Here is a 27,608-nt window from a genome sequence, read left to right on the forward strand (position 1 = left end):
ACAACTGCCACAAAACTATAAGTGCTGGGCAGAGATGTCTAGACTTAACATTATCTTCTCTAGAACGAATAAAAATCTTTAGCAGTTTTCTTACGTTTTGCTGTATTCAACGAAGACTAATTTGTCCAAAATTTCATAAATTGGCTAATCGAAAGTATGCCTCCCTTCATTTTATTTTTTTTTCCTTGTTTTTCAAACTTAAGGGGAAGTAATACCTCAATAATCTCCATTCAAAAACGGCATTCACTAGTTCCTAATTTACGCTTTCAATTTCTCACGTGAAGCCTTGATTTTTTTTAAGTTAAAGGACCTCTTGTTGTCAACCCGTCTCTTTTTTTCCATTTTTGTTTGTTTTTTTATATGAAAAAAAAACTTGAACTTTAGTGCCAATAAAACTTGTTTTCACATTCATTCTTCGACGGTTTTTCGACATATTTCGATGAAAATAATGATGGGGTGACATCGGCGATTCAATTCTTTATATACTGCAAATATTTTCATAGCGATATATGCCAAAATTACGGTGAAATTCAGGAATAACTGAAAATTATTCAATATTCCTAATATTACCTCTCACGTGGTAATTTCTACTTTTCAACTGAATCAGTAACTATGTAAGTCAGGCTATTGCTCAAAGATATGACACATTTTCGTTTTTGGGGTACCATCCGTAAAGCAACCAAGGTCGATGATCTTGGTCTCGAATCGTATGTACTACTTCCCCTTAAAGTATCTAAGTGCTAGATCCATTTCAAGCAGTAACTGAACTGAGAGAATCTCTCAGTGAGAGAGAAATTAGAAGAAGGAAGGGTCGAAATCATACTACTGTTTCTACAATCTGATGATGCCAACTGTAATATAATATAAACGTTATTTTGACCACTTCTAGAGGCTTGCCTTCGAAGAATCATTTGAAGGCGATACTTGTTCTGAACGGCAGGCTGATTTTGATAGATATGTTACGGCTAAAGATAGGTGTGAACATAAACTTAAGATTAGCCGGCTAAACTTAGGTTTAGCTTCGGGTATTTGCTAATGTTCGTTTCTTCTATCTTTAGCCGGCTAAACTTAAGTGTAACCACATCCCATCGGCTAAAAATGTAGAAGGCTTGAGGGGCGCAAATTTTCGGCAATTAAAAAAATGTAAAGAAACAGTAATACGAGTATAATCAAACCATTAATGCAATGCATTTTCTGTATAAATTTCACATATTTTAATAGCAGAAAAGCATTCTGTTAAGCAGTTGAGAAATTGGAGAATGAACATATATTCGTTTCAACTGTGTCTCAACGAATTCTTATTGACGAATCTAAAAATCTAAACGCCTGATGGCAAAATTCATGACATGCTATTTTGAGTGTGGGGGAAAACTGTAGTGTTAATGATTATTTTTCATCTTGTTATTATTCATAATTTAAGGGGAATTGAATGAGCAAAAGGAGTGAATGAAGACAAGAACGATTCCGCGAATTTCTTCATCAAAATACCAAAAGTCAAATTCTAGAAAAATATAAGTAGAAGTACCCAATCTTGTTTGTAGTTAACCGGACTGTTTGGCAGATAAGCTTTACGATGAATGCACTTGTATCCCCCGGGATGATTCATCAAGGGTGGCGACAGGCCATATTTTGGAACCCGTATGTTCAATGACTCGTGAAGAAATTTTTAACAAAATCAACTAGAGAAAGTGTTTTCAACTATGTTCATGTTCATAGTTTTTGCGAAAAAATTGGTTGGAAAGAAATTGCAACGTTAGAAACTATAGTTTCTATTTCGTAATTTTTCCATAAACCCAATTATTGAGTGGTAGGGAAAATATACTTTTGTTTGCAGAAAAAATTTTCTATGTCTAATATCTCATTTTCTTGTGGGGTCATATTATGGTTTTTCACAAATTAGGCTTGGTTTGAAGAGCATTAATCTCCTAAACAGATGAAAATAACTCGTTAAATGATGAATTGAAAACCCATGGGCGTTATGTAATACAACCCCAATACATTCGATGCTCTTTTGCAAATTTCAATTCTAAAAATTTAAACAAAAAAGTGGCCGTGTGCGTTCGTCCTATCCCATCCGACCATTCATGAGACATCACCTTCTCGCGTGTCCATCGAATAAATTTTTAGCCGTTCCGTTTTGGGTAATGTGCACATTAGCCGGCTAAAGATAAAATGTCCTGACGCAGATGAATATTTTATCGAACTTTGGCCGATCCTCGAATATAAACCTAAGTTTAGCCGGCTAATCTTAAGTTTATGCTCACACCTATCTTTAGCCGTAACAGATACATAGACAGTTTATGGATACGGGCTAGGCAAGGAATCATACTGACTTGCCTCTAATCATGTACTTCTTAAGGAAGTGAGATGGATGCTTGGGGATCGTGAGATATAGAAAACCAGGGCCGTATTTCATTGTTGAACGATGAAGCGGAATCATGCTATAGATGCTTCAACAAATTCGAGACATCCATTCAAGCGTACTTTTTGAATGACCAATTTTCCGATTTTTCTCCACAGCCTGAATTACCATCTTAGTCTTTTCAATGGATTTATTGTGATACACTTTGCTTACATTCTATAATATCTGATATCCATCTATATCTATTAGAAAGATAACGAAAACTTGTTCATTGTTCAATTATATTGAAGTTATAAATTGGTCATATCAAGGGATTATAATACACTCCTGGACAAAAAAAAACGGACCGAAAAATGTTTCACCAAATTCATTTTGAAACAACTTTTAAGGGGTCCATCGATTTTGTTGTCTATTTGTAGCCTATTTCATCTAGTTCATCCCCTGATGTAGAGTTTGCGGGAATTTCAATTGAATTTGATGGTATACAGGGTAGAAGTGAAAGTTGCAATTTCCTCTAAATTTCTGAACACCCTGTAGAGGCAATTATTGACGCAATGATGGGCCTTTAAAGGAGTTTTTGAAGCGTGATCTTCTCTTAACATTTTGTTGTTTAATTCAATAGTCAATAGCTCCTTCCTGAATGGAAATACGATTTCTCAAAGCAATTTATAACATTAAGAACAATACCTACTTTTTGATCAAGAAACACGGTTATCCTGTTGCGCAGCAAAGTTATCATTCGTGTTTATGTAATTCATTTTGTCACTTACAGTTCACTGGAATTTAGCATTGCATTTAATAAATGGTTTTTTTTATTATGCGGTCAGAAGACATTGCGCAAGCCTGGCCTCCACGTAAGCCCGATCTAAGCCCAATTGCGCATGTGTAGGACATGTTAGGGAGGCTTATTCGCAACCGTCAACCGATAACCATTTCAGCTCTCAGAACAGCTCTCCTTGAAGAATGGGAAAACGTTCCACAACAGTCAATTGCTGTATTGGAAGCTCACCCCGCCGCATGGAAGTAGTGATAGGAGTACCTGGGGGCAATACTCAGTATATAAGAATATAAGGATGTGCTTTTTTTCATAATGTGTTATCGTTAATGATATAAATTGTATAGCTTCTTTTGAGAAATCGTATTTCCTATTAGGAAAGAGCTATATGAGTGAATTAAACAAGAAAATGTCAAGAGAAGATCAGGCTTCCAGAACTCATTCAAGGACCCACCATTGCGTCACTAATTACCTCCACAGGGTGTTCAGAAATTTAGAGGAAATTGCAACTTTCACTTCTACCCCGTATACCATCAAATTCAATGGTAATTCCTGCAGACTCGACATAAGGTGATAAACTAGATGAGATAGGCTACAAATAGACAACAAAATGATCAAAATCAATGGATAACTTCAAAAGACATTTCGAAATGAATTCGGTGAACTTTTTGATTGTCCGGTTTTTTTTGTCCAGGACCGTAATTTGCATCGAATGAAGGAAAAACATCGAGAATTGAGGAATGTTTTCTCTGATCACGAGAAACAAACTTATTGCGTGTTAGATGTACAGGAAAGTCAAGAGTAACTTCGAGAAGTGTCGTTCAGAAAGACAATCGTCGTGGTTTTCAAATGATTCATAGAGTTCCCGCATTCTCGAAAACAACTCGCTTTATCATAGACGTTCCAACATTACACAGAATCGTTCCATTAGTCACAACGCAGCGGTTGAGTAAACACCCATATTACATCACTAGAATCGATTTTGACATTTCGAAGCAATAAATCTCGCTCGAAATCAATCGGCTCCTTGGAAGTCATCCCGAACGACAGCCTAGATGAAGATTTGTACCATAGAGACTCTTCTGCCTCGGCGACAGATAAATCAGCGCGACCATAGAAAAAACGTCGATATGAAAACGAAAAATGCATCTTCTTTTTCCACCTGCGATACGGCATGAAATGTCGGAATTAGCCAAACATGAAATGCATATCGACCTTCCAGATGATTAATGAATTGGAAAAGTACGAGATTCCGTATGGCAGAGTAAGAACGGCGGTCGCCATCGCGAATGCGGACCGCTTTTTGCCTTTCCCGTGGATTCTTCGTTTCCTCGTTTCAATTAACTCTCTTCACGTACCCGGAGCATTCACATCTTATGCCGAGATTAATGTTTATGTCTACTTCTTAATTATTTGTTATTTGAAACACCCGTTTGTAAACTCTCGCTGCAATTAAATCGGTCTATTCTTTTTGCTCGGTTGGAAAGGCGGCTTATAGCGTACTTCCAAGGCGTATGTGATTCTTGCGTGAAGTTTGGACCGATTCGATGAATTCGTCATTAATCTTCTATGGACGTAAGATTTAGGTTACGACATAAGTCTGTGAGGTCACATCGAGTAATTTTTGTTATTTCAGGAATTCTGGGCGGTTTAAATGAAGTGCACCATTAGGTCGATAACAACTTTTAAACTTTGAATATCGTAATAAGTCTGCAGGCTTTATTTTCTCAGATTGTTGAAAGGTTCGTGACACTTGCGATTATGGAGGAAATCTTTTTTGAACACGTCAAAACCCACTTGTTTGCAGACTTTCATTTCCATACGTTTAATGGGGAGTTCCTAAGAACTTAGGTCTAAGAAATGAACCACTCTAATTTTGGTAGGTGACGTTCACATGATCAACATCTGTCCATTAGATTTTGGGTCCTTTTTTGGGTATTCTAAGTAACGTTGCCTGAACTTACCATAATTTTCTACGAAGTTGTGGCCTATATTCCTCTGTGGGACAAAGTCCTTAAGAGGATTGTCTTCGTGGAATAATGGTGAAATATGCAATAAATACAACCAATAAAGTATTGAAAGCTAGCTACGCTGGTAAAGTTATAGTCGTTTGATTCGTACGTCTCAATTATAGTTGGGGAGCCCACGATGCTAAATCGGGATTTATTCGAGCGTGAAAGAGGCCTAATGGATTTTGAAGATGAGATGATGGGAAGAAAAAAAGTTCTATGATGTATGCACTTTCAGCGGTGGGCAAAGTGTCTGCAAGTTTCCAAAGATGTAAAAAAAATCGTCAGGTGTACATACCTACTCGAGCGTATCAAATTAAAATACAGTACGTACTTATATGCCCTACGTGTCTCTGATGATAAATTCATGTTAATCTGAATCTGACAGTTTGGGTAGTGGAGCTGGTGTTGAAATTGCAAAAAAAAATGGCTTTCGATCATTTCAGATTTTCAGAGGATATGTAAATTAGACTCAAAGGAAGCTACTTTTCAAGAGACTGACAATACCGACGTGATGCAAGGTCACAGCGTTCCTGCATTGGGAATCCAAAAAAAAATCGTTATTTCTTCATATTCGAGCGTGTCAGATTTTCATACAGATCATTGATCTCGGTGTTGCAGACGTGTTGACCCATTAATCTGAAACTAATCAGGAATGTCTCTTAATTTGACAGTTTGAAGATGATAGCAATGCATTTTTTCTGAATATACTCCTTTTTGCTCCTCTTATGTTTTTTGTATTCATCATGAAAGTGCTGGATAATAAAATTCTATACAACTTTTGTCTGAAGCAATTTCACATACTCTCAACCGTTTTCGAGCTAGAGGGTGATGAGGGCGAGGAGCTCAGCCATACATGCGAAAGGCCAAGGTCAATGTAAAATCCCAGTCTAACACACAGTCGTCGCCTTATATCTCATAAACGTTTGATGCAGAAAAAATTGCTTCTAACGAAATTTGTAAAACATGTTATGCTCTACAAATTTTATGATGAATGCTAAAACGATTTGAAGCCCAAGAGTGGAGATAATTAAGAAATAAACTCATTTTTGTAACTTTTATGACTAATTTTCATTGTTTTGGCTTGATGAAACTGTCAAATTATATTCTTTCCGGCATTCTTGAATTTTAAGCTTCCAAATGAGAAAAGAGCCATTGCGCTCGAGAATGAACACGCGACGTTTTTTTTTTAAGTTTCACGCCCTCCCACACGTTTTCGTCACGCTTCAATTGTCAGATCAAGAGAATGTATACTTTTCAACATGTAATTAACCATATACATATATCTTAATCGGACACGCTCGAGTATATACAATGTTCGTTTTTTTCTACTATTCTGAAAAACTGTCCTTCCCCCTATGTAGGTCTAATTTTTCTTAGAGGTCTCTACAGAGCCTAAGGTATCTCCCCTCATATTAAGTTTATAACATTTCAAACTACTGTTTGATTTACTCGAAGGGAGAGGTATCTTCTGCAAAAACTCAAACGCTTCTGTTTAAATTAATCTCTTTCCAACTTTATATGCTACGCCACTGCGAACGGAGCGAGTTCTGTCAGTGAGCTTGACATTTCCACCTTCTACGTCATCACCTCTCCAATCGGCTTTGAATTAAGTTTCATCTAGCAGCAACTTGCCATTAAGTGCTTCCTGAAGTGACAATATCCTGTAAGGAATCCGCTATGGAGGTCTAGCATATCCTTGCTACGATTCAGATATTTCTTAGATCTCGCAGTGTTAAAGTTTCTTAAAGGAACTTTTTGGAATTATTATCCGCAGAATATTCCTCCAGAGTGTTAGGTACCTCTTTAAGTTTTCCCACTCCTGAAACTCTTTCTTGTAGGTCAATGAAAAGAATTTGTGCTGCCTTTCTGGCAAGTGTTTTGCCTCCTCATTATCTTTGATTACCTGGAACCGAAACTAAACAGACCATCTTTCGGCACTCCCATAACATATCAGAATCAAGGGGGCTTAGTGGTTCAATCGCAGTTTGACTGTCAGAATGTATTGCTATATGACATTTCTGTAATTTCTTTTGAGGATTTGGGAGGTGGGTTTCCTTTCCACTCGTCCTTGCCACTTGGCATCGTAGTAATTGTTTTCTCTATCCGTGTTTTCTTTGATATGTCGTCACCGGGTCGATTCGCTGATGGGATGTATTTGAATCGAGATACCCAGGTTGTCTGAATTTTCTCACCACAATATGAAGTGGTGTGATATATGTAATTTTCTCTAGGGCCCTAGTTGGCTACAGCTTTCCCATTCTATCGAGGGTATTCCTCAAGAACAGTGTGAATTATGACTTTTTTCGAAATGTTGATATTTCCTCTATATCCTGCGAAATGAAATCTTAAAATGGCAAACTCCCAATCTGTTTTCAAATGATTAATACAAGTATACCAATGGCACCTTTCCATACCAGGGTTCATTACCACATAAGCCAGATCGTGATGATATATAACGGATATTTGAAATTGAATTGCCGATTCATTATACACTTTAATTCTTTCTGATTCCAATAATAGCATAATCCCTTTTTCCTGCATAATTGATTACCATCAACTATCAAATTCAAACGAATGAAGATGGCTGAGGTAATCTGCCGCTAGCTCCGCCATTAATCAGCATTTAATGCTCTTCTAGATATTCTAATGCGTCGATTACATCTTCGATGACGATAATGGAGCAAATTATGGAGATATATACGTGATTATACCAGGGAACTCTGAGGATCTTAACGATGTTGGAGGATGGGAAAATGAATTTAATCTATTTGCTGTATTTTATTCCTCGATATATACATCAAAGGTTTCGGAAACTTCGGTTGTTTGATTTGCAGTCTTTGTTAAAAAAAAAATCTTAAATTCGATTTTGGAGTTTTAGGAAATTTGCCCATTGAATATTGAATCTTTTATAGACGAACAGTTTCCTGTGGAACAGTATTGGAGTCCTCCCTCTTTGAGCTCGGGAGCTTTAACACCAATACGATCTATACTCATCTTTATTTAGCAAAATGAGATCAGGTATACTTCATTCACTTTTATTTTAGCACTCAATTGGCCATGGAAATTGGACACATTTCACTATGTATAGTACGAAAATTTGGGGTTATGAAGCTTGTCAAAACATTTTTGGGTTTTAAATCAACGCTATGTTGCCCGTTTCACGTAAAAGTTTCTGTTAATACGTATTTTATCACAATGTCGAATCTCTTCGGAAAATATGTGACGAACATAATTAAAATTTATACAAACTGATTGAAGGCATGCCAAATCCAGTTATTTGCATGGAAAATACAAGAGATCAGTATAATATCATAATATGCACTAGCTTGAGGAGAGTTAATAATGTTCGTTATCTTCTTTGGCTAAAGTTTGAATACGTTACATCAGTTGTAGATTTCAAAAATATTAACCCGAAGATGAGATGCATATGATGTATTGGTTGGGAATGGGTATCTCCCGAAGGGATTAACAGATAATTACAAGAATGTTAAATTCTTCAACAAAAATCATCTTGCATCAATATAAGTAAAAGGTATTAAAGGAAGTTTGGAGTCAAGATGAGCTTTACCTTTGAACAGAAATTTCACATGAATAAACAATTAACAGGACAACTGGCGCGTATTTGTGGCTGTTTATCTTAATACATTGATATAATAATAATAATTAGGTATTTATTGGTACCTCGAGACATTTACAATGTATAGGAAAAGTCAAATGAAAAATAGAAAAATCAATTATCGGGAACTTATTCTACGATCTAAAATCCTGTAGTAAACTTTTCGCATTATTTCACTCAAACATAAAATTCTCAAATGCCACTACTTTTTTGGGTCTCCCAATAGAAGGAAATTCTTTGTCATATTCTTCATTCACAATCTTTTTGATTGTGGAAATATTCAGCTGAAATATAAGTCGTTCAAATTCAGATGAAACATTATATAAATCTTCTTACATCGAATATGGCAATACCGTCTGACGTATTGTTGATTTTAGCTCTTGAATGAGCGGACTTGAATTCTAAATAGCACTTCCTGAAACGCTCTTTCTTTTTTCAATCACTTTTGGCATTTTCGAAATATTAATTGATATTAGTTGTGGCAACGGCGTTTTGATATTACCGACATTTCATGAGAGCCAACCTTACTCCGTTCTAGTTACAAAACTCATGAAAATTATTTCATGGCCAACCGACTGTTGAAATAAATATGAATGGAGTATATATTGTGAGTTACTTTCTGATCTGTGAGAACCTTGCGATCGCAGTAGAGCTCATGATGTTCATTTTCCAATACAGAATCTCGATTGTAATTGTAATAAGGAATTTTTTTTTGGCCTTAGAGGTTGGTATTTCATTAATGATTCTTGGTGCAAAATCTTGGCAACAGCATTATATTCATTTTTGCCCCGAGCCCGCAAACTTCAAATTCCTGAGGGATATGCTTGGAGAAATCAAAAATCCTCGCATTGTTCTTATTCTGTAGGGCTGCTAAATCGATGATGGTCCAAGAGATGATACCGAATGAGTAGCTTGATATCTTTATTATTATTTTATTATTTAATCATCAGCAACTCTGCCGAACCTAAATAATTTTTTCGTGTATCTCACATTTAATGATCGACGAAATAAATAATCTGGTTACGAGAGTCAACCGTCATAATAAAACCGTGTACATTAAATCCCTTCATTGAAATCCGAAACGCAGCTTCCACTTAAGCCATCCGACCCTATTCTCCGCTTCCTTTGAGTATATTTTTCATTAGACTAATCTATGAATAAAAAATGGAACAAACAACTTTCGTGATGTGTGGTATCCTCAGGTGTATTTTTAGGGGGTTCAGAGAGCATCCTGTCTTTCTAACATGATCTATGCTAGCCTTCATCTGAGGCGGCTTCACGAGAAAACTTTCTGATCATATTTCAATTCATTCATATTATAATTCCTAAAAAGTCTCTTTACAATCAAACTAAACTGTTCAACATAAGTTAGGGATATTGACTCAAATTGCAAAAAAATATAGTTAAAATAAGATTTTTCTTATGAATGTTATACATTATATATGATTTCAAGCTTCAAATTAATTTTAGATTGTAGGTTGCAGCGTATACAGGGTGGTTAAGAAAAATCGAATAAAATAACGAAATTTTATTGCCAGAGAATTCAAGCATTTTAAGACTATCAATACAATGTATGGCCTCCACGGGCATCAATAACAGCTTGATATCTTCTTTGCATACTACACACGAGGTTGAACATTTCTTGAGGAATTTGGTTCCATAAACGGGGCAGAAGCTCTCTCAGATCATTTAAGGATTCTGGGGTAGGTTGATTATCTAATCTTCTTTGGAGCATATCCCATACTTGTTCTATGCAATTCAAATCTGGTGAGTGCGGAGGTATTGGTAAATGTAGAATACCAAGCTCCTCGCGCGCATTCTCAACTATGGCTGCACGGTGCGGTCTATCGTTATCGTCTAGAAATTGAAAAGTTTCACCAATAGCAGCGTGAAAATTTGGCACAACATTGTCAATGACATGCTCCCTATAGTGTAAGGCGGTCATATTCCCAAATATGTAGATCTGTGCGCCCGTTGAAACATAACCCAGCCCATACCATAACACTTTGACGCTTTTGGTCACGTGTTAATGGAACTCCTCTTAATGGACTTAGAGAACCTAGATTCACCTCTCTCAAACGTCGTCTGATGGTTTCGATGGAAACTTGGACCTTGGACCCCATCTGCATTTTGAAGAGTATTCCGTAGCATTCTACACGTAGATGTAGGGTTTCTTCTCGACGAGACGGTGATGAAACGACCCTGAGCATGAGCAGGTGTTGTTTTTCGTCGCCCACCAAGCCTTGGTCTTTCCAACACGAAACCTGTCTCCCTGAACCTATTCCAAAGTGTAGATATCACACTTTGGCTGACTTTGAGCTTTTCCGCTACAACAACCTGAGTTAGGCCACCCTGTAGCATTCCGATAGCCCTATTAGCCTCAGCGTTTGTTAATTTACGTCTTGGCATTTTCAGAAAACTCGTTTCAAATCGAAGCCGTTGATAAACTGACTTCATTTCAAAATAAGAACATTCATGAAGCATTATGCAAAGAACCAAACTTCAGAAAAAAGACGACCAGATTGACGAAATGTCTCATACTGATTTTTATTGGATCGATTCAAGTTGTTATTGAGTTTTAAATGATTTTAGAGCTATTTTCTCAAAGATTACATACTTTTAAAAAAGATTGAATACGATATCCCTAACACTTGTGGAGCAGTTTATTTTTCAGATATAATAGCATAACCATAAGAAGTGGGAAATTTTATCATCTACTTCACTATACAGAACGAGTGAAATTACTTGTTTTGATGACTTCTACCTTCTGTCAAAAAAAATTCTCACCTATGAAATATTGCGTGAGAGAAGCTAGTAATGAATAATATCAAAGAACCCTCATGCAGCCTGACTGTTCAATTCGCAGTTCTATCTACGCATCCATCCGGGATCTTATCCTGTCCAAATGTATTGCTCACTCAAACACGAAGTAATTTGAACTCGCCCACTTCTTATTACCTCTCGCAGCTTGCCGGAAACGGCATCTTGGCGTATTCCACCAACTCCTGACAGTTATATTGGTACGTCTCAAGACAATGTCGACAGCTTCGCAATTAGCAAATTTCGGGCGTTGTCAGGTGTTGGGTGGCAACTTGATCCGTTTTGAGATGTAGAAACGATTAACGTCTAAATATCTCGTTGGTCGACTGTGTCAAGGTGCCGTCTTCTGCCGGGAGTCTATAGATTCCCGTCATTCACGTTTATGGATGGAGAATTTCCTGTTCAATTATTTATATGACTTCTTGTGGGGAATGAACGATGGTTGGAGATGATGCCAAGCGCATTAGGAATGATTCACGATATGATTTCATATCAGCGCCGCGCCGTATTGGATGATGGGCTATTAGCCGAGGAAAAATCAGCTCAGGGCGAATCAGAAGTGAATCAGGAGTGAATTCCCGTTTAATTTATCCAACAGATATAAAAAACCATACCTATTACCTACTGCTCACATACAGAATGGCTTAGGTACTGGAAATTTTACATGGCCCTTTTGGATGTTTCGAACCGAAGTTCTGGGAAACCATAAAGGGTTGACGTTTATATTGACTAAACTGTCACGTTCATCCTCTAGGTACTTGAAATTTGAGTTGGGAAAAGGGATGGTGTTATGCATCATTAGCAAACGCCTTTCATTATTCGAACAGGGTTGAGAGAGTTTGCCATTATTAACGCATAGGTTTTTAAACCTTTTTTCATTGTGGATAATAACAATTAAATACAAGAATGTATTGATATCTACTTAGCCTAGACCAGTTCCATGCATAAAAAAATATTGCGTTACCATAGCAACGAACAATAACTCAGTAGAAGTGTCAGTGTGAAGTTTGAGGACAAGTTGAGAGGTAAGCGAACTTACGAAGATATGCTTAATACCCTTGGTGATCAATATCCTTCTTATACGACCGTGAAAAATTGGACTGCAAGCTTCAAAAGAGGTAAATTTGCCATTGAAGATGATGACCCCGAAAATATCGATGCAGTTCATGACATGATTTTATCAGACCGTCGAATTGGTCTAAAACGGATATCTGAAGCCCTGAATATTTCACGCGAACGCGTTTATCATATAGTCCACGTCAATTTGGACATGAGAAAAATTGCTGCAAAATGGATCCCCAAATGTTTGAATGTTGACCAAAAGCGTGCAAGAGTAGAAGCATCGCGTTCGATCTGTGTTTGATTTGGAAACGGTGTAGACTTCTTAAACCGAATTCTTACTATTGATGAGACTTGGGTACATTTCTACGATCTAGAAACAAAGCAACAATCGATGGAATGGCGACACTCTGGTTCTCCAAGACCTAAAAAGTTTCGTGTCCAAAAATCTGCTGGAAAAGTTCTTGTTTCCATTTTTTGGGATTGCCATGGAGTAATCATGATTGATTTTTTCGATAAGGGTAGAGCAATAACCGGAGATTACTATTCGACATTACTGACCACTCTATGGGAAAAAATTAATGACAAAAGACGCGGAAAGCTATCCAAAGGAGTTTTGTTTTGCAGGGCAACCTTCCTGCACACAAATCGCATGTTGCCATGCAAAATATTCGTGATTTAGGGTTTGAATTACTAGAACACCCGCCTTACTCACCAGATTTGGCTCCATCCGACTATCATCTCTTTCCTCAGCTGGAAAAAAGTTTAAAAGGTCGAAAATTTTCTTCCAACGAGGAGTTAATAAATGCTGTGGAGGTCTGGTTTGCAGAGCAAGAAGAAACATTATTTTTGAAAGGTCTAGAGACGTGGCAGGTTCGCTGTAATAAATGTTTCCAATTAAGAGCAGAATATGTTGAGTAATAAAATATTTTGACATTGAAATTTTGTTTGATTTTATAGTAGGCTAAAAATTTTTCAATATACCCTCGTAGTTTGTTCGTAAGAGGTGCACGAAATGACAATTTTTCGCACCCAATTAGGCGAATGACCTGATCATTGATCGTCACATAGATGACACCTATCTATGCTTCGCACATAGATGATACTTATGCTTCTCCATTACAGTTCTTGACGTTCGATGATTTTCCTTTCACAACGATTAGAAAAATGAAATTGAGAAACGTCAACAATTCCACTTTTTTCTTATTTTTCGAGGTCGTAAGTGTCAACTGCGAATTATTCAATTCTTCGTGATAAAACATAGCTGGTCAGCGAAACAGCTCCCAATGTTTTGCACCTTTTGCAAGCACCTTATTCGTTTGGTGTATAGACTTGTAAGCCCGTAGATTCGTCTTTTCGGGCTGATTCGCCTCGGCTGTGGCTCGGGCCTTCGGTCCACGTGGTTCTCCTTAGTCTGGTGGCTTCGCAAACATAGAGAATGGACTGAGCAATACCCTCATGAAAATGTTTACTCTGTAGAAAGATACAAAGCTATGACGATGCCAAGAAGATGTAGCTAAGCTATGGCCGCATGTTCGGTTGTCTCTTTCACATTTTTCTGCCATATTTACTGTAGAGCTGAATAGGGAATGCTCCGTCCATTCTCCATGTCTATGGTTACAGTGAACCAAGTTTTATTGTAACCTTTCAATCCTGTACCACTATTTCAACACCCTTCTACTAAATCGTTGATAGCACGAAAGATACTCATTTCCAAATCTTTCCAGGTCCACGTACCAGAAGAATGAAGAAACCAAGCGCAAAAACCGGACAAACGGCGGAGGAGAAAAGACCAAGAACGGCATTTTCCGGTGCACAACTAGCCAGGCTAAAGCACGAGTTCGCCGAAAACAGATACTTGACGGAGAGGCGAAGGCAGCAGCTCAGCTCCGAGCTCGGCCTCAACGAGGCTCAGATAAAGATATGGTTCCAGAACAAGAGAGCTAAAATCAAGAAGGCTTCTGGTCAGAAGAACCCCCTGGCCTTGCAACTGATGGCGCAGGGCCTCTACAACCATTCCACGATACCGCTGACTAAGGAGGAGGAAGAGCTGCAGGAGATGCAGAACTCCAAGGGTACATAGGAAGGTGTAGTGAAGTGAAGATGCGGTCTCGTTGGGAATTGTAAGCAGTTCTGTTTTGAGGTTCAATGAGTAAAGATTGATGCTCAAAAATATAGTGATTTTTTCGGATAGGATATCGATGAGTCGCAGAATGTCAAAGTCGAAGCTTTAATTTCATGAAAGTCATAATATGATTTCAGCTTTCACGTCGATTGCCATTGTTCACAGTAAATTTTAGTTGGGGAGCCGAAGAGGGAAATTTGGGATTTACTCGGGCTTGTCAGATTAATATAAGGAGACATTGGGACATACCTTGGACCCTGTAGAGTACCTCTAGGGGAATTGTCTAGGACAGCCTGTCAGAATAGTAAAAAAAACGATCATTGTACATACTCGAGCGTGTCAGATTAAGATATATGTGGTTAATTACATGTTGAAAAGTATATATTCTCTTAATCTGACAATTTAAGCGTGTCGAAAATGTGTGGGAGGGCGCCAAACTGCAAAATAAAAACGTCAAGTGTACATTCTAGAGCGTGGTGGCGTTTTTTCTTATTTTGAAGCTAATGATTCAAGAATAACGGAAGCAATATAATCTGACAGTTTTAGCAAGCCGAAACAATAAAAATTGGCCATTAAGGTCACAAAAATCTTTTTTTTAAAATTTTTCCCTCCCCTGGGCTTCAAATCTTTTTCGCATTCATTATTGAAGTTGTAGAGTATAACATTTTCTACAAATTTTGTCCCAAGCAATTTTTTCTACGTTCGAACGTTTTTGAGATATATGGCGATTAATGCGAGGTGTTTAACGATACATGCTGAAGTGAAAATTCACTCGTTGGAGAATAGTACATTCTATCATCATAGAAATACCTTGTCATTTTGACAATTGTAGATTAGACTGGGATTCTACATTGACCTTGCCCTTTCGCATGTGTGGCTAAGCTCCTCGCCCTTATCGCCCTCTAACTCGAGAACGGTTGAGAGTATGTTAAATTGCTTCAGACAAAAGTTGTGTAGAATTTTATTATCTACAACTTTCATAATGACTACAAAAACGATTAGAGGTACAGGCAGATCAATATCCAAAAAAAAGCATTTTTATCATCTTCAAAGTGTCAGATTGAGAAAACCCCCCCTGATTAGTGTCAGATTAATGGGTCAATACGTGTACAACACCGAGATTAACCATCTCTATGAAAATCTGACACTTTTACCATTTTCAACTCTTCCGTACGGCCATTCCCACCGCGCAAACTGTCAGATAAGAATGAATTCATTATCAGAGACACGTAAGGCATATACAGTATCTTAATCTGACACGCTCTAGTATGTACACCTGACGATATTCTTTTACATCTTTGAGACTCTGCAGACGCTTTCCCCACCGCTGAAAGTGCAAACATCAGAGAACCTTTTTTTCTTTTTACTATCTAATCTTCAAAATCCACTAGGTCTCCACGACGCTCGAGTTAATCCCGATTTAGCATCGTCGGCTCCCCAACTATTTTTGGAATACCAAGTAAGGAAGGGGCCGCCAAAAATTTCTGTATTAATGTGTTATGTTGTATAAACGATAGTGATAATCGAGAGGCTGAAAATCACTTATTTTTAAAAAACAATCAGAAGAAAACGATTGTCAAATCATTCTTTGTTTGGAAAATAGCTCACAGTTGTTCTTTAAGAGTATATGCTACTCAATGGGTGGGCTTTGAAGATTTCACTGAAACTTTAGAATATCTAATGAACAATTACCAATATACACCTTTCCCTTAAGGGGAAACCTCATGAATCTCCATTCAAAAACGACATTCCCTAGTTCTTAATTTGTACGTAAAGCCTTGATTTTTTTTAATTGAAGTTAAAGGACGTCTTCATGTCACCCCGTTTCATTTTTTTCAAATTTAGTTGGTTTTGTCATATTCAAAATGGTTCCACTATGTCTCAAATTTCTTCGAGGGTTTCAACGTCTGCTGTGTTCTGAAGATAAAATCTCATTAGAAATCAAATTAAATGGAGAAATGGGAAATTTTTCTGCAATCTAATGAAATTGCTATTATGTAATTGCGTCCTGTCATAAAGTTGATATACATACTTATCAGCAACAAAATGCAATTTCGTCGTTGGTATTCTCGTGAAAAACCCAAGTAATATACTTCGCGTAAATGCCATTCTTTCATTCTTCGCAATTTGTTGCCAAGTCTCGCCTCGTGAACAAAAAACCTCCACATGTCTTGATTAAGTAATTATTCGTCTCGATTTACAGTCAGCTGTTTGGCCTTTTTGCGCAAGGGAATAGCAAAGAGACTTTTGTTTCTCCAGAAGCCACACAAACTGGCAATTGTGTTCAAATGAATGGCACATTATTATACTTTTTCAGCTATCAGAAAGTCCGAGAATTGTAAAATTAAAGGAACAATAAAGAGCAATGCTCACATATTGCCGAGGAAGGCTTGGCAAAAACAGTGGGTCAGTCACAGCCAGCGTCGCAGATGAGAGAGATAGGTCATGGGATTTGTATACGAGGATTCAGTTACTTCATGATAAGTTTTCTTTTGATCTTTCAAATTTTCTAGATAAACGTATGGTTTTTATTGATGAAATATTCCGATAATTTTTTTTAACAGTATTGGTATTGTTTTACCTATAGAGTCATTCGGGGCAACTGTGCGCACTTTTGCCTTTCAAGCCATACTCTGTTTCAAATGTTGATGTTAGGAAAATTAAAACATATTCATAAGATAGAGAATTTTCTAATCTATAAGAAAACATCAAAAAGCAAACAAACAAAAACGTATTTTTTTCCGCAAAAAAGAATTTAATAGAGAAAGTCGGAGTGCATTCACATGCCCCGTATTGCGGGTAAGTGTGCGCACCCTCACGGGGTAAGTGAACGCAGTGCTTTGTGAACCACACAATCAAAACAAATTACAAAATAATGTCATCAAAATGTTACAATATTAGAGAAATGTTGTTTATTTTCAATACAGAAGCGCCTTTTTACAAGCAGTGCTTTATTGTTCGTGCCACAATTCTTGGTGAACACAACACTTGATACATTCCCCTGTTGGTGGCTTTTCATATTTTTCTGAACAAATAGGACAATATTGATCGAGTGTTAACCAAGAAAATCAACAATGTCATAATTCATTCCTCACTGAACTAATGCCCATATAATGAATCTATGCGCACACTTACCCGCGCACACTTTCCCCAGTAAGCCAAAATTTGAATTGACGTTCTTATAGAGTTGAGCAGCTAAGAGAACCTAAAATTTTTTATTATATATTTAGATCAATATGCCCATAAACGAATAAAATATTGTTTAACACTGAGGGACTCGGAACTTGGACCTGGCAGAGTTGGCAGAGATGCTAAAAATTAACAAGATAACTAGTGAATTTGATTGATTGCAAATAAAAAGTTAAAGAAACGTGGGACGGCGCACTCCTATGAAAAACTAATATGGCGATTCTGCGCCCTTGCTTCACCCAAATGAACCCCTCTTTCATACATTGCATAGTCGAGATATACGCACTGCGCACACTTACCCACTGCGCTCAGTTACCCCGAATGACTCTACTTTTCGAGAGAGAATTATATATATTTTCACTATGAAAATGCATACTTTATTTGGTGTATTTATTTTTTGTATTGGATACATTTCAAGTCATTGATATAAACAGTCATTAGTATTGTGCTTCCTAAAGTAAGTAAGTGCAAAACAACAAAAACAATGGCAGATCTTCAAATTCGATTTCACGGCAGCAAAGTCATACCTACGTTTGGGAAAGGCATTGAACAGTTTGGTTTCATAGAACATTGAATTTTATCATTAATTTCATTACAAAAGCCTAATATTCCATTAGTATTTTGAGTGGCAAATTACTGCTGACATCATATCATTATATACAGGGTGAGTCTTTGACTCATACAGATATTTTAACAGTAGATTTTTGAGGTCAAAAGAAACACTTTTTTTATACCATTTTCTTCGTTTTGGCTCTAATTGAAAGATATGGTCATTTTAAGTTTTCATAATGAGCTGTGCCACCCTGGAAAAACAAATATACCTTCAGATTAACTAGCTAAATTTGTGGCATTACACATCTTTGGATCTTTTAAACAGAGTACCCAATTTTTCAAATTTCACAGATACTTTTTAATTTTAAATTACTCGAAAACGGCGCATTATACGAGAAAATATGAAGAATACTTTCATTTTACAAAACGTTCAAATATTCATTAGATAGCGTCGAACTTACTTTCAAGAGTTGGGTTTTTTAATTTGTTGTTTTTTTATGGTAATAATGAGAAAATTCGAAGACATAGGTGATATCTTGTGTTCGAAAAAGATTCAACAAATAAATGAAAATCTATATTCCGAAATTCATTTTATTCTAGAAAACCGTTTGTGGGAGAAAACTAAAAATATCAATTTTTTATGGTTTTTCAACAGCCTGTATCTTTTAAACTGAGCCGATTCGGAAAAAATGCTAAAGGAAAAAAGTGTTTCCTTTGACCTCAAGAATCTACTGTTTAAATATTTGTACGGGTCAAAGACTCACCGTGTATATTTTGGCATTTTTACAAGAATGATGAACGATAATATTTAACTTTGAGGATCGGAATGTACAAAACTAAGAAATAAACTTAGCATGAAGATACTGAATAGAATTTTTTTGCTGAATATATCGGAGTTTCATTCACGAAGCAGACTCCAACACGTACCTGTCTTATCACTACGCCACTGCATCCGAGTGACTGGATTGAACTCATGCAAAAAATCTTATAAACGCCGATCGCCTACCAATGAGGGAAATCACTCTAGAACTCGAGATTTCGGCTTTAATCAATACAAACTTTTCCTGGCAATGGATATTTCCCTGTCGGGGTTATCACACTTTGAATTCCTTGCTCCATATGTGCTGAAGAAAGAGAGGATAACAGATGAGAGTGGATAACGGTCGACGAGATAATTGTTGTTCAGGATAAAGTAATTGTTTTCTATCTAAAAAAAAGTGATTTTCAGCTTTCTCGTATAGTCAGGCCATTGTGCTGGCCAAATCAATGATAATATCATAATTTCAGTAAAAGGCACCTACATATATCTATTTGATAGGAAGCAGTCTGCTGCATCAATCAGTTTAACACAAAAGTCTACGAAAAAAAAAACTTCAACCATTGTATTATTGCAGGATTCCTTGGCATGGCATAAATATACTTCAGTATTTCGAAAAGTAATTGGCAAATGACCCCCTTAAACTATAATGTTAATTATATTGGCAATCGCAGTGGAAGCAATGAAAATAATTTCCATGTTCATAAATGGAACGAACACTTGTTAATAATGTAAACTCCACCTTACTTAAATCCTCTGATATATGAACCGTGTAATGTGTAAATACCTGTACATAATTATGATTAAATCAGAAATAATTTATTTCGATTTAGGAAACAAACCGATCGAAAAAGCAATATTTATTCGAGAATAATTGAATACTGTGTACATTCGTTCATGTTTCTCATGTATATAAACTTAAATGTCTGTGAGTTGTAGGAAAAGTATGTTTATTTAAATTATGGATTAGTATTTTATGAATTTTAGATGATGACTCTGTACCTATGAAATGTTTATAGAAATGAATATGTTCGTTGTAGAATGAATAAATGATTATAACGCATAGGTGGTGTTTTTGTGTATGTATAAACCTTACTGGATGTTTCATTATTCAGATTATTCTCTATTGAGGTTGATCAGCTCTTAACCCGCAAGAAGAATTACACATTCAGGAACTGTTAATGTAACCATGTTCGACGTTTTTCCCTACTAGGTATTCACAAAAACATGACAAATTTAGATCCGAGTTCTGATTAAAATGCCTAAGGTCACAAATGGATATTGGCTGCGTGAATCTCATTCTCATTCATGGCGAATGTAATCGATTATTGAATAGAACAATTAGAGACATAAGAGTCTTCATTGAGGGAGATTTCCTGACCGACCTAGCTTAAATGTCAAAAGAACTATTAGCAGTAGAATAACCAATAAAATGAAGAAGTTTGGTTCCTTCCATATAAAAGCGATAAGAAAAGAGATAGATATAGGTATTGTGAATGAACAAAATCGTCTGGTTCATTTTGAATTATTAATAAACACTCTTGCAAATCTCTTCCATCTGATGAAAAAAAATTACTTCGAGAAAACGCTCAGAACTTTTATTCCTCAATTACTGTTTTGAATTTTATACGAAATTAATTGATTTTGTTATAACGAAATGCGATAATTACTGACATTAATTCAAATGAATAACACCATTCTTATGCTGGTATTGCATGGAAAGAAAATCTAGTTTGACCTCGTTGCCTGCTAGATGGCGCCGATGTTCTATCAATACTTCCAAGCATCTACTGGCATTTAATAGGGTTCATTAATTCCGAGCAGTTTTCCTTTGAGGTGCTGTGTTGCTCTGATGGGAACAATAAGACCGAAACCATGGTTAGTTTCAACTCTTCTTCGATGGAATGGTCTTTTCTTTGGCACCCTGATTCATTTTTATCCCATTTTTGTGAAATAGGTCGTAAATGAATTGTGGATAACCGTTTGCAGGACAAATTTCGGCATTATTGTTTGCGAGCTGTTTATGGTACTGCAGAATGTATATTTTTGAAGATTGTTCTCTGCAATAAAAAATTGCATGAATAAAAACATTTAATTTTTGGAACTATTTCAACAACTCTATCTGTATAAATGAATATTTGTGAACCACGTGACTTAACATTATACAGGGTGAGTCTTTGACTCGTACAAATACGGTAGATTCCTATAGCGATTTTTCCGATTTGGCCCTGATAAAAACATATAGCCATTTTAAGTTTTCATAATGAGCTGTGCCACCCGTGGAAGAACAAAATTACTTCAGACTTACTAGCTCGATCTGTGACACTACACATCTGTGGATCTTTTAAACAGAGTGGTATTCACACAAAGTAACCAATTTTTAAAATTTCAGAGTTTTTACTTTATGAACATCAATTTACTCGAAAACAGCGCATTATACGAGAAAATATGGAAGATACTTTTATTTTACAAAACGTTCAAATATTCATTAGATAGAGTCCAACTTAATTTCAAGAATTGGGTTCTTTAAATTTTTGGTATTTTTATGTTACGTAATAATAACTAGAAGACGTGAGTGATATCTTGTGTTCGAAAAAGATTAATCAAATAAATGAAAAACTATATTTCGAAATTAATTCCATTCGATAAAACCGTTTGTGAGATAGAACTAAAAATATTTTTTTTTATGGCTTATCAACCGTATCTTTCAAACCGAGCCGATTCGGAAAAAAGGAGAGAAAACAGTGTTTCTTTTAACCTCAAGAATCTTCTGTCAAGATATACGTACGAGTCAAAGATTCACCCTGTATTGTGAATGACACAAATGTGATTTCCGCATCCAACCAATCAAGTACACACCTTGTTGCTCCTTCCTTGGGTTGAAAACGAAAAGTTCCTCTGAATTTCCACTTGTGCCAAATGAATGATATACAGGGTGAACATAAACGAACTCAGCGTCGTCTGCATAAACCATCCATATAAACATTGACCCACTCGATTTGCAGTGTGACCAGTCAATTAGAGGAAATTGGTGGCTGCCATATATCAGCCGAGGACCCCACACACTTGGTACTATATAAATAATGGATTTGGTAGCAGGGGAGCAGCCTGTTGGGGTGGAGCGCCACATAAATTTAAGTGCGGAAAAACATGAGGTCCTGCGGTCGATATACCATTGGCAGACTGCGGAAAATATCGCCTTTTCTTGAGGGGGAAACTGAATCAGAATGGATAGTTTATGAGGAAGTGCAGTAGGTACAGTTGTAATGATATTAAAACCACCTCTGCGAAAAAAAACGTAGTATCCATTCAGGAGAAAGCTTAGTGCCCAAATTCTATCAACCATCCACACTAGTTTAGAGTTAACGAAATGAGTTTGAGAATAGTTTTTTTTATTGGTACTGCCGAAAGGATGGACAGAATTTTATGTTGAAAGAAAATTCTTTATCAATGGATCGAATCCATAGTTTGAGACCATTATCGGCTTAAATTTCGAAAATAACGCTACGAATAAAGAGAGAAATTTATAGGAGATCCATATCGATTGTTGGGCAGGGTGATAGCCATCAAAGTATGTTCGTTGAATGATGTACTATTTCTCACTATAGTAACTATGTAGTGATGTATGTATACAGGGTGTCCCAAATTCGATGTCCTGTGAGGGGATCTCGGAAACCAGATGAGTTAGAGCAGAACAGATGGTACCTATCCGAGCTCGTTTTTCAGAGAAAAAAAAACTGAAAACCGTAGCCTACTAGAATCCTTCGTTTTTGAGTTTCTAGCAAAAACGATTTCGAAAAGTACTCATAACTTTTTTGTCTATGAAGTTACAAATCTGAAACCTTCCTCAGGAACTCTTTTACGTAGAATCCACTGACAAATTAGTGCAAGAATTCACGCAGGAGCAAATCGTTTATTTAAATTTTTTTAATTGATTTTGTCCCAGAGATTGGGAGTGAAAACCCTAAAAAGTTTCAGAAAATGCAGAATCCTCCCAGAGTAAATTTCAATCGAAATCTGAAAAAATTTTCCTGTTCTAGGTATATTTCGAATTATCCAGCAATTTTTGTATGTAAACTATAATTGAATTGCCATCTTTGGGTTGGAAAATATCAAAGATTTCAAAAACATACAGGGTAAGTCGTTGACTCGTACAAATATTTTAACAGGAGTTAGGTCAGAAGAAACACTTTTTTCCTATACCATTATTCCGATTCGGCCCTGATAAAAAGATATAGACATTTTAAGTTTTCATAATGAGCTATGCCACCCCTGGAAAAACAAAGTTCCCTTCAGAATAACAAGCTGAATCTATGACACTACACATCTATATGTATCTTTTAAACAGAGTTATATTCAGTCAAAGTACCTAATTTTCTTAATATCACAGATATTTTTTTTTTAATTCTTGAACATCAAATTACTCGGAAACGGCGCATTATTCAAGAAAATATGAAAAACACTTTTATTTTACAAAAAGTTCAAATATTCATTAGATAGTGGAACTTAGTTTCGATAGTTCAGTTCTTTGAATTATTGGTGTTTTTGTGTTACTTAATATTCATAATGAGAAAACTGGAAGACGTGGCTGATATCTTTTATTCGAAAAAGAATACTCAAAAAAATGAAAAACTATAATCCGAAATTCATTTCATTCCATAAAACCGTTTGTGAGATAGAACTGAAAATTTTTTTTTATGGTTTTTAAAAAGCCTCTATCTTTCAAACCCAGACGATTCAAAAAAAACTTGAAGTATTGAGTTGATTGATCAAATTGGCATACTTTCATGAAGTTCGCTTCGATTTAATCGATAATAATAAGGCGAGCATAGAATTTGATGCGAAAAGTATAGTGGATAGTACAGAATTCGAAGCATAAATATTCCCAATAATTGTAGAATTGGTTCAGCTGTTCTTTTACTGAAACGGATTGAAAGTGCCGAATTATTATGAAAACTTGACTTTTTCTTAAGAACCGGCATGCACTCGAACGTGAAATATTCAATTCTGACTCTAGTTTGCGAAAAGATGTAGGTACTTATTTGGTTATTTGGTAAACAGTAACTGTTCCAATTATATTCAGAGTCCTCTCTTCCTCGTATGGCTTTTGATGCACTTTTTCTCTCTGTTCACCGAAAATACCTAAATTTCGTATTAAATAAAAAGGAACTTAGTCCACTTAATCCACTTGACAATTATTGGAAATATCTATGCATCGGACTCTAAACTCACCTTTCTATGTATCATATTCAATGCTCGCTTCACTGTGGGGGGCTTGAAGAAGGTATGCCACTTTGATCTATTTTCTCAATAATTCATGTGTTCTACTTTTTCTGGTCACGTTCAGATGAAAATGTTAAAGAAATTTGCCATTTTTCCAATTCAGAGATGGCAATTTCAATAAAAGTTTAAATGTAAAAAAAACAGAACTATGCCTCCTCATTCAAAACCTAGAAAATAAATTTTCAGTGGATTCTTCGTAAAGAAGTGCCTACCTGTAGAAGGTTCAAATTTCAGAACATTTAGAAATCGTCATAATCTGAATGTTTGCTAATCACTCGAAAATGAAGAATCGTAGGAGGCTATATACGGTTTCCCCCATTCTTTTTGTCTCTGAAAAAGAGCTCCGAACGTAGAATGTGTTTTGCTCTAGCTCTTCTGATTTGCGATATCCCATCACTTGACATCGAATTTGTTTGGGAAATTCAAAAAACAAAAACAGCTAGCGAAGTTTGCAACTGAAACAAAGATGAATGTTTACAAAGCAATTATGACAAAAACTGTTTTGTTGCAAAGAAATTCTTCAGTTTCTCGCATTCCGTTCAACAAATGGAACATAATCTCGAGATCTCCTCTATCATCTCAGGAAACCGAACTGTAGGTACCTCGATCGTTAAAATTTATTTGCATGATCAAGAATCCTCGTGGGTCACCCTTTCCAAAAATTCCAGGAATTCTCTCTGCACCATCAATTCTCATCAAAGTCCGGTAGCATTTTTCTAACGTCAAAATGATAGATAGTCGTAATTAATTTCCTCATAATGAGATATACCTAAAGATTCCCAGATCTACCTGTGGTGGCAACCGCTCAAAATTATGCTCCAGCTTTTTTTATGCGCTCTGCGGTCTCCGGAGACTCTAATGACATCATTTTCTCGAGACGTGGGGTTACTTGAATGTGGAATAGCCGTTAAATACCGATGAGGATACGGGGGTCGGTAGACAATAATGAAGGAAATGTTTCTGAACTTCTACTATGTGACTTAGACAACAGAACATCCAGTGTTCAGTGTTAATGAATTTATTAAGCAGAACTTTCAGGAATGTAGGAACATATTTCATTAAGTCAAGATATGAAACGATCAGTTTTTCAACCACAGTCACCGAAAGGTTTTAGTGTTATCGACTGTCCTCACAGAAAAATAGGTACGCGATTATTGTGTTTTCTAAGGGGTCTTTCAAATTAAGTTTTCAAAAGTAAATAATAAAAAGACATGAAATTTTATCGAAACTGGAAGTTATTATTCATTTTCAAAATACAATGCTTTCCATTTATAACGAAGATATATTGAAAAATTCTTAGCCTACTATAGAACCAAACAAAATTTGTTTTTCAAAATATTTTATTATTCAACATATTCTCCTCTTAATTGGATACATTTATTACAGCAAACCTGCAACGTCCCTAGACCTTTAAAAAAAAGTTTCTTCTTGCTCTGCAAACCAGGATTCCACAGCGTTTATTACCACCTCGTTAGAAGAAAATTTACGACCTTTTAAACTTTTTTTCAGTTGAGGAAAGAGATGATAGTCGGATGGAGCCAAATCTGGTGAATAAGGGGGTGTCCTAAAAATCCTAAATCACGAATTTTTTGCATGGCAACATGAGATTTGTGTGCAGGGGCGTTGTCCTGCAGAAACAAAACACCTTTGGATAGCTTTCCGCATATTTTCTCTTTAATTTTTTTCTGTCGAGTGGTCAGCAATATCGAATAGTAATCTCCGGTTTTTGTTCTACCCTTATCCAGAAAATCAATCATGATCACTCCATGGCAATCCCAAAAAAACTGAAGCAAGAACTTTTCCAGCAGATTTTTGGACACGAAACTTCTTAGGTCTTGGAGAACCATCGTTTTCAAATCGAGCACAGATCGAACGCGATGCTTCTACCCTTGCACGCTTTTGGTCGACATTCAAACATTTGGGGATCCATTTTGCAGCAATTTTTCTCACGTCCAAATTGACGTGAACTATGTGATGAACCCGTTCCTATGAAATATTCAGTGCTTCAGATATCCGTTTTAGCCCAATTCGGCGGTCTGAAAAAATCATGTCATGAACTGCATCGATATTTTCGGGGACTGACACAGAAACTGGCCTTCCCGATCAGTCATCATATTCAATGGAAAATTTACCATTTCGAAGCTTGGAGTCCAATTTTACGGTCGCATACGAAGGACATTGATCACCAAGGGTATTAAGCATATCTTCTTAAATCTGCCTACTTCTTAACCCTTTTAAATACAGGTACTTCACAATTTCGGTGGACATCTTTTTTTTATTAATTTATTGCTTAACTTTGGTTTACTTTTTTGACCTCAAACTTAACACTGACACTTCTAATGAGTTATTGTTCGTTGCTATGGTAACGCAATATTTTTTCCATGCATGGAACTGGTCTAGGCTAACTAGATATCAATACATCCTCGTACTCTTATAAGAATATCTTCCATGTGAACACCTCTGTTGCGTCTCTACAGAACCTGATTCTTTCATCAAAACTCTCAGCCACATTCTGGCATAGTTGAGCCACTATCTCACAAATAACTGCCTTCATTGCTTCGAGGAATATCCTTGTAGACCTGTGCTTCAACACAACCCCAGAGAACGAAGTTTAACGTTGTCAAATCACAGGATCTTGGTGGCAATTCTTCTTCACCAAATCTGAAACGATTTGATTTGAGGAGTTTTATCTTCTTCAATTAAAAAGAAACTCAATTGTAGAATGAGATACACCACATTCTATCAAAAACGAGTTGGATTTCGGTCAATACATTTCGTTCCTATCATCGATCCAAATTTTTATGAAAAAGGCGTGAACAATCCGCTTTGCATGTCAGAACAAATAACGAACAAATTTCGATTCCCTTATAAAGAGCCATTCTCATTCTCGTTGTTATCGAAGCATGAAATAAACAGTTTCTCGACTTCCTAATTGAAATATTGCAGCTGATTTTCTAATTTTCTCCGAAACCATGTCTCGCACAGCGTTCTACATGAC

At 36.4% G+C, this 27,608-nt stretch overlaps 1 protein-coding gene across 1 annotated transcript in view; it reads left to right on the forward strand.

Moving 5' to 3' along the window:
• LOC123308264 (homeobox protein invected-like) overlaps positions 1-14,974 on the forward strand; it is a 123,135-nt gene extending 108,161 nt beyond the window's left edge. The window contains exon 3 of the mRNA XM_044890852.1: positions 14,372-14,974. Coding sequence (XP_044746787.1) covers positions 14,372-14,727 — 356 coding nt within the window. The 3' untranslated portion in view covers positions 14,728-14,974. The remainder of the gene's footprint in view (positions 1-14,371) is intronic.
• The last annotated feature ends 12,634 nt before the right edge of the window (positions 14,975-27,608 follow it).

This window comes from Coccinella septempunctata, chromosome 2, assembly GCF_907165205.1.
Source record: "Coccinella septempunctata chromosome 2, icCocSept1.1, whole genome shotgun sequence".
In the NCBI taxonomy this organism is placed as follows: Eukaryota; Metazoa; Arthropoda; class Insecta; order Coleoptera; family Coccinellidae; genus Coccinella; species Coccinella septempunctata.